Source organism: Cyanistes caeruleus, chromosome 21, assembly GCF_971803275.1.
Source record: "Cyanistes caeruleus chromosome 21, bCyaCae1.hap1.1, whole genome shotgun sequence".
NCBI classification, from domain to species: domain Eukaryota; kingdom Metazoa; phylum Chordata; class Aves; order Passeriformes; family Paridae; genus Cyanistes; species Cyanistes caeruleus.
This window is the reverse complement of record NC_141721.1, coordinates 9241117-9253214: the sequence shown is the minus strand read 5'-3', so window position 1 is coordinate 9253214 and position 12098 is coordinate 9241117. Positions and strand designations below refer to the sequence as shown.

Genomic DNA, 12098 nt, shown 5'->3' with positions numbered 1-12098 from the left:
TTATAAATATATTAATTTTTTTTTTTTTAATGATTATTTATACTGCAATTAAGTTGGTGAAGTTGTTCTGTGGTGCAGTTCATACACAACACTGTATAAAATAAGTGACACATGCATTTAAAATTTCTCTGTCTTCAGGGTGTTTCTTATTTCAGGTTTCATATCCTGCCTTCCTTCCTTTCCTTGCGCACAGTGCCCTGGTACTGTGGCTTTACTACTGAATCCTGCCCACTGCCACTGCTGGCTTATGGGCTCAGTACATATTCCAGAGACAGCACTGAGAATCTGCTACTGATGCTGAAAGCAAAGCCTGAAATAAAGCACATTGCCTCGTACTGACTTCTCTTTCTCTCTGCAGAAGCTCAGAAAAGGCTGATGCCAAATTGCATGCTCCAAGCAAGAAGCAGATGGAGGGGCTGCCTATCGTAACTTCAGCAAAGCCCAGTGAGGGAAGAGAGGTCTGTTCCCAGCATCATTGCTTGATAGTAACAGTTCATGAGTGGTGCTTGCTGCTCACAACTGCTCCACATTATCCTGGGAGGTCTGACTGTGGTTAGGACTGCTAGGGCATCTTTGGGTAGAAAGTTCTTTTCTGACAAAAATGGAGCATTGATAAGACTTAAAGGAAAAGGTGACCTCATGGGGACTGCAATGCCTGATTCTTTTATATACCTTTTCAGACCTTTAGTAACAAGCCTGTCCTGTCTCTGAAATTGGTACACTTTTTTCCTGAGACTGTGACTGTAGTGCTCAGAGATACTCAGAGGACTTATTGAAATTATAAAAGTATTTGCAGTGGCAGACACTGTTTGATTAGTACAAAAATACTTTCTTTCCCCCATTTCATATCAAACTGTAGACTAGCTCTGTAGTTTTGTAGTCAAATAATCATGTTGGAGCAGATCACATTTATATCTGGTTTCTTGAATTTAATCTGAAATATTTGATGTTAACATTAAATCTAAAACGAAACTGAAGTATATTCAATAGGTCTGAAGACAGTATGCGTTTTTATCTGTTCTCTGCCCAGAATCTCCCTCCAAATGACATCAAAGTTTCAAACCAAGTATCAGGATGTCCAAGACATGTAAAAGTAAGAAATTTGGAAAATGGATCCAGCTTTCTTGACACATTACACCTGACTGCAAAAGAGGTAAAATATGGAAATATGAACAGGGAGTTGTCAGAAATTTTAAAAGATACAGAGTGCAACATTGGTTTTTGACATTGTATTGTTTTTCAGGTTATCAGCTGCCGGACCAAAGCCTGCCAAGGGTCAGTCATGACCCCAAAGGGCCTGGTGAGAGGTACCAGAGATGGGCCAGTTCCACTGGAAGATCTTTTACCTCAGGCAGTAGACTTCCTCAAGCAGTACTACAGTTCCTTTAAAGAGTAAGTCAACTTGATTTTTGCTATAAAATCCTCTACCTACCTGTCTGTCTCTGAGCCTCCAGGAGGGTTTGGTTTCTTCGCATCTCTTGGTAACTACCCTGTTACATAGCATGCATTCAAGAATATTTAAGGCCTGTTAAAAATGTTAAATAAAACTGTCATTGCACTTCATGTGTTCCATCTTCCAACCCAAGATCTTGAGAACACGGGTTAGGACTCTGGACCATGCATTCCTCAGCTCCATCCCTTTGGAGTGTGCTACATTCCAGAACATTGAGGACTCTCTGCCAGAGCATTACCTTCTAGCTTCTTAAGATTAGCTGAACCTCAGATGAGTCTCAGTGTGGATAATGCCTTTTGTTTGTTCTGTTCCAAGTATTTTTTCTCTGTGTTCCTCTCAAGGCTTTAGCCATAGATTGGAAGGCCAGTGTTGTTTCTCACCCTTGCTCTGTTCTAGCAACATAAACTCACTGACCATTCCAAGAGGGGTTTGTCTTTTCACAAAAATGGCCATGGTGCAGAGGCATCTTGTTGCAGAAAATGCTGGAAGAGCTGGTTGATTTCCAAGGGCTTGCAGTGCAGTTCCACAGAAGCTTTCAAGCAACAACTGAGTGTTTGCTCATCCCATTCAAAAGGATTATCAAACCTTCAAAGGGACTCAGCCACATAATGGCCACTTCTTTAGACACTTTGAACTCCGTGCAAATCTTTCTTCCCTCTGAATCTTTCTGAAAATCCCTGTCTTACACACAGGCTGTCCTCACCAGCCTGTTGCATTTGCACATCCCTGTGTCACTGCTCACGGCTGTTTGATCACACTGATTTACACTATCTCACATGCTTGCCCTTGATCTTTCATCTTGCTGAAAATGTGAAAACTCTCAGACAGTGCAGGCTATTTTCATTGTCTGTAAGACAACAAAACAATTTTTGTCTCTGCTGTGATAAATATTTTCTAATGTTTTGACTTCACTCTCTGTTATGAAACTCAAGAATTTTAGAGTTGGTTTCCTGGACAAAGGAGCAGCTCAGCACTTCCTTTTAGGAATGAAAATCTTACTTTATTCAGAAGAGCTGTGGCCTTGTAGGCACAATGGAACTTTGAGAGGACAGTCACTCTCAACCTACATGTGCCCTGGTTTTCATTTCCTTGTGATTTTTTTTTCAAATTAATCTAGAAAATCCAAATTTACACCAAAAATTTTACACAGAATAGCTTGTGGCCAATCCATGCATATATTGGGTAGTGAAAGGGTGGTGTCAATATTTAAATTTCTTGTGTGTTAGTTTCTTCATGGGGCCAATAAGCTCTGTCCTTGCACTCCATAAGGACAAGTCTTAAATTCTGAAGCCAAAACATAAAAAGAACATCTGCACTTTGAATGAAATTCTCATTGTTCTTTTCATGGCTGTTTCCTGTTCAAAAGGCCAAAAATCAAAGAGCATCTGGGCCGGCTGGAAACAGTGACCAAGGAGATAGAAACAACAGGAACCTACCACCTGACAAAGGATGAGCTGATCTTTGCTGCCAAGCAGGCCTGGAGGAACGCGCCCAGGTGCATTGGAAGAATCCAGTGGTCCAATCTGCAGGTGAGCTGTGGATGTCCAATTAAGCTGTAGCCAAACAGTCCTCTGCTGTGACTCAGAAGAATGTCACTGTTTCAAATCAGGAGGATTCCCTCCTGTCCATATCAGGAGATTGGCTTCTTTGTAGTCCTCTGCTTCATGGCTGAATGAAAATGTGTAGCAGTGTAAGAACCAGGTGTGTCATGGAACCAGGTGCATGTTTTGGTCCTTGGTGGATTGTTATGGGTGAAAATTATGCATATAAGAATTATAAAAATGAACCTTTCCTAGTGGAGCCACAATCTTTCCATTCCTTAAGTGAATAGGAAAAATAACAGCTTTGGATTACTGTTTCAAAATTAGTCTTCTTCTTTACATTTCTGTTGGAAACACACAGGTGCTTGATGCACGGGACTGTAAAACAGCCAAGGAAATGTTTGAACATATCTGTCGTCATATTCAGTATGCCACAAATAATGGTAATATAAGGTAGGTCTCTAATTTTAATTTTAAACAACAAAAATCATATCCAGATCTGACATCAAAAACACTTGAAATGGTCTATCTAAACACTTTGACAACTTGTCTCTGCTTTTAATTTTCCTGGTACTTGTGATTTCCTGTCATGTGTTCCCTCAACCATCTTGAAAATGTGTAACTGTCATGGCTGATGTTACAAAACCTTTTGCAATTCCCGGGGAAAAGAGATGATTTGAAGATTTGGGGAGGTGGGCAAAGAGGATGAATGATTTTATTTCTACTGATGTTCATTTTAGAAATGTAAAACATTTTCTGTTGGTAGCAATTTCCGTGTGAATAGTGAGGATATGTTTGTAAGGCGTGCTCTCTGTCCGGGCAGGTCAGCCATCACGGTGTTCCCGCAGAGGACGGATGGGCAGCACGATTTCCGTGTGTGGAACAGCCAGCTGATCCGCTACGCTGGCTACCAAATGCCAGATGGCTCTGTCCTTGGAGACCCTGCCACTGTGGAGTTCACTCAGGTACAGCTCCAAACTCACGGCCACAGCTGCTTCCCCTCTTGGCTAACCCCCCTCCCTGGGGCTCCTTCCTCACATGTTTATGCAGAGTGGTAGAGAGGTGAGGATGGGATGTTCTGCCCCACAGGTTGTAGGTGCAGGCTGGAACAATAATCTCCTACAGTCCTCATATCGAAGTGCTGCCCTCCATCTCAGACAGGGTGAACTAATACTGTCAGGAGACATGACCAGGGACACAATCAGTACTTCATCAGCGTGACTCAACACTGTTGGAATGGCAAAGAGGACATTTTTTACTTAGAATTTACCTCAGCAGGTTTCAGGGGGTTAAAATTCTTTTGTCTTCAGATCCGGAGGGGAAACCTGAAAAGAACACAGAAAATGTGCTTTCTGTATTCGCAGTTGTGCACCAAGCTTGGGTGGAAGCCGAAATATGGCCGCTTTGATGTACTTCCACTTGTTCTCCAAGCAAATGGCCAAGACCCAGAAATATTTGAATTACCTCCAGAAATTGTCCTCCAAGTGCCAATGGAGCATCCAAAGTAAGCACACAAGATTTAGAAAATTGCATTTTTGCCTCTGCCTTGGCAGGTTATTGGGCTGCGCCTGTGGCAATTGTTTTGTGAGTTCTTTGTCAGGATGAAATGATGGTAAATCATCCTGAGAGATAAAATGCCAGTTAGAACAATGAAATGAGATTTAAATTAAGGAAGCAAATTACAGTTTTGTTGGAAAACTTTCCCAATCTACATTTCAATTATATTCAGAATTTTAAAAATTCTAATTTTTTATGCCAGTGTAATGCACATGTACCACTGCACTCATAACAGTGTTTATTGCCTTTCTCTCATTTTTTTTCCTTCTTGTTTGCTTTGGAACTGGCCTGCAGATTGCAGAACTCTGTAATATGGTTCTGCAGTTCCTGTAGCTGGTGTAGCTGGTGATTTCCAAATTCTGCACTGAAAACTGCTCTGAGTTTCTGCAGACCCTGGTGCAGGGGCTCCTCGTAGAATTGGTACTCTTTATCTTCCTGGGCTTTTCTGTTTTTCGAGGAAAACACACAAATAATAACTCTTGTTTGGCAGGTACGAGTGGTTTAGGGAGCTGGACCTGAAGTGGTATGCACTGCCTGCTGTGGCCAGCATGCTGCTGGAGGTGGGAGGGCTGGAGTTCACCGCCTGTCCCTTCAATGGCTGGTACATGGGGACAGAGATTGGAGTGCGGGACTTCTGTGACGCTCAGCGCTACAACATCCTGAAGGTGACCTACTGGAGGGGAGCTGGGCTGGGCTGCAAAGGGAGGGAACTCAGTGCAGGAACAGTTTTGGAAAAGAGACACTATCAGTATTCACTGGGATGGGAGAGAACCACTCCCTGCCTTATGAAGCTGGAACATCCTCAAGAACCAGAGCTCCAAAATTCCAGTTTACCTTTAATCTCAGGTTTCTGTTGCCATCACTTTCCCCAGCATGATTCTGACTCTTTTCCCTTCTACACGACTTCTTCCTATTACAAAGTTGATGAGGTTGAGAAATCAGGGGGTCTAAGTTCCATATCGTACATTTGCTTTTCTCTTTTCTCTATCTTTTCCACATGTAGGAGGTGGGGAGGAGAATGGGACTGGAAACAAACAAACTCTCATCATTATGGAAGGACCGAGCTGTTGTAGAGATCAATGTGGCTGTGCTTCACAGCTTCCAGGTAAATGGAACCTGGAATGGCATCTGGAGAGACACTGAATACTCACGGTCCCTTTTTCCTCTCACTCAGTGGAGATGACATTATGATTCCACTAGAGTTATTCTTGATTTACACCTGAGAAAGTACAAGAATCCATATTTCCTCACAGGTAAAGGCAGAAGGAAGAGAAAAATGCAAAAAGGCAGTTAAAGGGCAAGATTTTTCATCCTTTTAACACATTTCAAAACCTATGTAAAGCCATTGGATTAATACATTTTATTTTCAATTCCAGTTTAACATATCATGACAACATGAAAAGTGGGTAAAAGTGAGTCAGAGGCTTTGCAGCATGCACTCCCAGTGCTGCAGAGGTAAAATGCTGATGTTAAAGAAAAGATCTAAGATTTCTTAATCAAAGGCCCGCACCTCACTCTGTATCTTTAGAGTAATTGCTGATAGTATTTATTTCCCATAAATACTCCCTTTACTCTGAGTAAAGTTCTTGAAATATTGACCAAAGCAAGAGGATTACTTTAGCTACACCAGGTAGACGAGCAGAATAGGGTTTTTAATGCATGTTTTTCTCTTTGCTGTTGTTCTAGAAACAGAATGTAACCATCATGGATCACCACTCGGCCTCCGAGTCCTTCCTGAAGTACATGCAGAGCGAGTACCGTGTGCGGGGTGGCTGCCCGGCAGACTGGGTGTGGATTGTGCCTCCCATGTCAGGCAGCATAACCCCTGTGTTCCACCAAGAGATGCTGAACTATGTCCTCACTCCCTTCTATTACTACCAGGTACACATCATCAAAAGAAAAACCGACTCTAGCAAACAACCTGAGTGGTACAGATGTGATACAGGACCTGAGGGAGTCTGGGTGCCAAGCCCTAGTTCATGGAAGTTCACTAGACGGATTCAGAAGGAGCAGACAGGAGCTATTTGATGTGGGAGGTGTTGTTAGTTCTGTTGAATTCTCTGGCTTTAATTGAAATACAGTTTAATGCAGCAGAGACTGATCCCATATTTTTACTCAGTGGGTTGTATATACAGATTCTGATCTGGCCCCTTAAAGATACACAAATTGTTTATTTACTATTTTGCATTCCTTACTTAAAGCATAACTTTCTTTTTAAAGGTGGATGCATGGAAAACACATGTGTGGCATGATGAGGCCCGCAGGCCAAGGAAAAAAGAAATAAGGTTTAGCATCTTGGCAAAGTAAGTTGTTCAAATAAGATTCTTCATTCTTTGTCCAACTATTCTATTCTTATAATATTTCTGCTGTACTTCTTTAAAAACAATTATTACAGTACAGACCACTTGAGTGATTTGAATCACAGCCTTACCTGTCCACCCTGAGGAAACATTCCTGTCTAAGGTTCTTGCTTAGGGCCGTCTACAGACAGTGTGTTGCTTCTGAACCATCTTCCAGAGAGAAGCCATTCTCAAGCTCAGTCTTTCCTAGCTTATTTGTGAATCAGTCTGAATTACTGTAGCTCCATTAAAAGTTGTGTGTGACTGTTCCTTCCCCAGGGCTGTGCTCTTTGCATCCTCACTTATGCAAGGAGCAGTGGCCACGAGGGCCAAGGTCACTGTGATCTATGCCACAGAGACGGGCAAGTCAGAGACGCTCGCCAATAACCTGTGCAGCCTGTTCAGCTGTGCCTTCAGCACTAAGGTGAGCAGTACAAATCAGCCACGCCTCTGGAGACAGGAGTTTGGCTTCTGCAGGCTTTTCCCTTCTCCAAACCTGTGTTTTCAAAGTTCTGTAAATACAAGTTGGACTATAATTTTGATTTTGTATTCATTTGGCATAATGCCATGTAAGTTTGGTCAGCAGTCATCTGAGATATCTAAGGCTAGTTCTTATGGCTGTGAGCAATGTCTCATGAGCTTTATTCCTTCCAGATTCTGTGCATGGATGAGTACAATATTTGTGACCTGGAAAAAGAAACACTTCTTTTAGTGGTTACTAGCACTTTTGGAAATGGAGATTCTCCAGGTAACGGAAAGGTAATGTTCACCTCAGAAGTGTGTATGAGACTCAGCTCAAAGACCAGACAAACCTTTCATTTATCTCATGTTCTTCAGTAAGATATGGATCAGATTTCAAATAAGAGTATTCTGTCTTAAATCAGAGTATTTTTATCCTTAAGTGTATTTTATGTATTTTTATGCAGACCTTGAAGGACTCCTTGCTCAGACTGAAACTGCTGAGAAATAAAATTAGGTAAAAATACTTTGGTTTGCATGCAATTGAGTCCTTTAGCACTCCATATAGCATAACATAGCAACCTTCTTTTTGTCTCCTTCTGCAGATATGCTGTGTTTGGTCTGGGATCCAGCATGTACCCAGAGTTCTGTGCCTTTGCTCATGCCATTGACCAAAAACTGGCCCAACTCGGGGCTTCCCAGCTCACTCCAGTGGGTGAAGGGGATGAACTCAATGGGCAAGAAGAAGCTTTCCGCAGCTGGGCAATCAGTGCTTTCAAGGTGAATATAGAAATACATCTCTTATTCTACTCATTCATCCATTCATTTGAGTTCAGTTCTCATAAAAATGAAGGAAATTGAAAGAAAGCAAACATCTGAATTTATATCTGAATTTGGAACTCCCCTCTTATCTACTGCTTGCCTAACTTGGAGTGGGAACTGGGTCCCTTTTCTATTATTTTTTAATATCCACCCAAAATTGCATTAACCCTTTTGGATAATGGAATGCTCAGTATGAACAAGAGTAGCATCAAACATCTGAATTTTTTGCAGTAGATCTTTTTTAGCTATACTGTTATAGAAGTGGAACCTCACTGAACTCACTGAACTCACACAGAAGAGGCACTAAAAACCAGCAGTCTGTGAAATTGATGCCTCTGTATTAGGATTATGCTAAGAATATATATATTTTTTTTAATTTTTTAATTTTTTTTTTTTTTACTGTGCATAGCCTTTATTTTTGTGGTATTTTACCTAGACTGCCTGTGACATTTTTAACATCCGTGGGAGACACAGTATTCAGTTGCCTGAGATCTACAGCTCTGAGGAAAGCTGGGACCCTACTAATTACAGGCTAGTGCACGACTCCCAGCCCATGGACCTCGCTAAAGGTATTGCTCCCACCTTCCTCCCTCTGCCTTTGCTGCTTTAGAGGGGCTGAACAGTGAAGGTTTCTCAGAAGAGCTTTTGGCCCTGCTGGACAGTAGAATGCCTATAATGAAGCACATTAGGTCAGATTTAAAAATACACTGGTTTACATTGTCTAAGTTATCTTTTCTAGCACAATAACACTGGAACTATCCCACATTTAGACAGCCCCAGAGGAACAAAAGCTGAGATGAACTGCTTTTAGTCAGGGAATGGGGCACACACAACAGACTGATGGTTGGTCACCTTCTAGGGCAAGCATGGTTCAGTTCTCCTCTGCATATTAATTGAAGACATTTTAAACAAACCTAATCAGAGTTACCAAGAGTCATATCCACTTTTCTCACCAGCTCTTGCAAGCATTCATGCCAAGGATGTAATTCCCATGAAGCTGAAGTTCAGGCAGAATCTTCAAAGTTTGAAGTCCAGGTATGCTACCTCATTCTTTTGAGTATTGCAATACTACATTTTACCAAAATCTTAAACATCTAAAGTGCTTGGTTATAAACATCTTCTCCCTGCAGTTATTACAAAATATAAAGGAATTTTGTACTGTCCTTAGTAGAAGCATGTGAGCTGTGCAGTCTGCACTTCCACTGGCTGATTCCAGGTGTGTTTATTCTGTATTGGACAGACCAGGCAGAACTTCAGCACCCAAATTGTTTGGATACAAGTACTTCACATGCCTGGACTCTGATTTGTTTGTCTCTGTGAAGCTCTAAGCTGCTCTGGTATTTGGTAACGAACACAAGGGAGTCCTTGCCAGCTGCCACTGCAGATTTATTCCTTTCCTGTGCAATCCAAGGGAAATCCTGTCAATGTTATCAAGATCTGTCTCATTTCTCTTTCTTTGCTTTCCAGTCGCGTTACCATTCTGGTTAAACTTCACTGTGAGACTAACCAGGAAGTGCATTACCTTCCTGGGGAGCACATTGGGATTTTCCCAGGCAACCAGGCAGAGTTAGTCCATGGCATTATTGCACGTGTCAAGGATGCCCCTCCAGCTGACCAGACTATCAGGCTTGAAACCTGCATTGATGGTAAGTTGGGTCTCTTTAGACAAAACAACAGAGGATATTGGATAGATTCTGTTAAAATTCATAAGAATTTTTGTTGACTGAATTTGATTCTATGATCCTTTTCTTAAGTTTCAATAGGATTTGCTGCTGATTTTTAGTTATTCTTACAATTCTTGGTTATCATTTTGCTCTTTCTGGCAAAACCATGAATTCAGGGTTGCAGATGTACCTGAGGTGGCACTAATTCAGTTGCTGAACTGGCCATTGACTGCCATTAAATTAATCAACAGTTTGCTTATTGTTGCTACATGTAAGAGTCCTAAAATAGACCTATATGTCCTGCCCTTCTTTCCTGTAGTAGTAGGAACAATCATAGGATTCTGGAACATGGAAAGATGGTTTCCCCGAATTAAAGACTGTGACTTTCCAAGTGATATTTTTTTGTCATGAAATTTTCTGTGGCAGATCCTCCCCTTACAAAATGTTCAAAACCTCACAGTAATCTCTTTCAGGAGGGCCCAGTGGTCTAGACCTGCTGCACCCTCACCTGAAGGGGTATTTTGAAGGACACTGAGTTTTGCAAATCTTCACAGCTCTCAAATACTGTGTGTGTTGCTAAGTGTCCTTTTCTTTCCCTCATTTCCAGGTGGATACTGGACAAGTCATAAAAAGGTTCCAGCCTGCACACTACCTGAGGCTTTGACATACTTGCTTGATATTACTACTCCACCCTCCCAACAACTGCTAAAAAAACTCTCCCAGCTGGTGACAGCAGAAGGAGACAAGCAAAGGCTGGAGGTGTTGTGTCAGGTGAGCCTTAGGGCTGGAGGTGTGTTTGCAGAACTGTGCACTAAGCCCTCTGATGCCCTTTGGCTCTGTAGCAGAAGCTTAAGAACTTTTGTAGTGATGTTTTTTTATGTTTCTGTTACATATTCTGTGGTCTTAGAAAGCCAACCACAGTCAGAGGAAGAGGGGTCTTGAGGCTCATCTTGGGTGTGGGAACCAAGATGTGGTTTTTCCTGTGTGGTTCTGGGTGGGTCATTTGCCTGCCTGATTCTCTTGCCACACAGTGTTTTCTGATGAGACACCCTTAAAGACCTTACACTTTGCATGTGGAGGAGCTGCAGGGCAGCTGGTAAATGTTTATGTCAGAGAATTTGCTACCCTGAGGGTCAGAGGGATGTGGCTTTAAGAAATGACTCACAGGTGTGGTAAGTGATGGCTACTCCTACCAGCTTCAGGGATGTAACTTTTTAAAAAAAATTCTTTCTCTGTTTCTTTTTTCTCTTTCTGATTCTGTTGCACTTCTTCTGTACTTTTTTTTCACTCCTGGATTTCTCAGTCTCCTCTGAGAAATTGGGATATTGGGGATATTCCCTCACAGGGAATCCTGTTTATCACAGTCCTCTGGGTCAGGACAAAAACTCCAAAGCCTGTTAGGATCTTGTTTCTCGTGTTTATTAGGATGTTATCACAAAACTTGTCAGGTCCCTCCAGACTACCTGCACAAGTTCAATTCACTGCAACCTGGTTCATTTCTTTCTGGTGGTATAGAATGGCCTTGTAGCTCACTTTGTGGCTCACTTTGGCTTTGAAAGCACAAAATGGCCCTGAACTACACAATTCTTTTATCTTTATACTTATTCTTATCCAATTAAAAATAGAGATGTATATTATTTTTCTTAATGACCCAATACCTGTGTGCTGCACTGTGGCATTTTCTAACCAATCACTTACTATTACCCAAAAACCTCTAGAAGAAGAGGTTTCTTCTAGAAGAACATGGAGAAAAAAGAAGGAAAAGAAACAACAATCTAAATCCTCCATCTTGTCTTCTGCTTTCTAAACTATTTTAAACTCTAAATTTTAACTTTTTCATCCAGTGACTTAAGAAAACTCTCTAATCCACTCACACTTTTAGCTTTTGTATCTAACTTTAACAGTTGTTTTCATGTATCACCATGAAAGCATGCTCATGAATTTCATACTGTATGAAATTCAGTGTTTTTCTGCATCTCAGAGCTAAGCATCAGAAACAAGGGCACACACTCTGTGTCTCAGACTCCAACAAGGGAGGCCCGGGGGAGGTCAGGACCTGGCACTACACAATTTCATGGCTGTGCCACAACAGGGAGCTGAGAAACAGGCTCTACTTCCATTTCTGCATCCTCACTGAGAGAGCAGGTGTCTGAGAACATTGTAGTAGGGGTTCTGAACTTCTGTGTTCAAAGTTAAATTATTTCTTAGGAAACCCCAGTATTGGTCCTGGCAAAGTTTTGAAAACTCTTTGTTGATTTACCTG

At 41.7% G+C, this 12098-nt stretch overlaps 1 protein-coding gene across 2 annotated transcripts in view; it reads left to right on the top strand.

Annotated features, from left to right (window-relative positions):
* NOS2 (nitric oxide synthase 2) overlaps positions 1-12098 on the top strand; it is a 33651-nt gene that overhangs the window by 17481 nt on the left and 4072 nt on the right. For both annotated transcript variants that reach the window (XM_023939419.2, XM_086859506.1), the window contains 19 exons: positions 359-458; positions 1031-1153; positions 1244-1392; positions 2820-2982; positions 3356-3447; positions 3818-3959; positions 4359-4498; positions 5042-5216; positions 5555-5656; positions 6238-6432; positions 6772-6854; positions 7170-7314; positions 7545-7649; positions 7817-7866; positions 7955-8129; positions 8608-8740; positions 9128-9206; positions 9639-9817; positions 10443-10606. In XM_023939419.2, the coding sequence (XP_023795187.2) occupies positions 359-458; positions 1031-1153; positions 1244-1392; positions 2820-2982; positions 3356-3447; positions 3818-3959; positions 4359-4498; positions 5042-5216; positions 5555-5656; positions 6238-6432; positions 6772-6854; positions 7170-7314; positions 7545-7649; positions 7817-7866; positions 7955-8129; positions 8608-8740; positions 9128-9206; positions 9639-9817; positions 10443-10606 (2494 nt within the window). The remainder of the gene's footprint in view (positions 1-358; positions 459-1030; positions 1154-1243; positions 1393-2819; positions 2983-3355; positions 3448-3817; positions 3960-4358; positions 4499-5041; positions 5217-5554; positions 5657-6237; positions 6433-6771; positions 6855-7169; positions 7315-7544; positions 7650-7816; positions 7867-7954; positions 8130-8607; positions 8741-9127; positions 9207-9638; positions 9818-10442; positions 10607-12098) is intronic.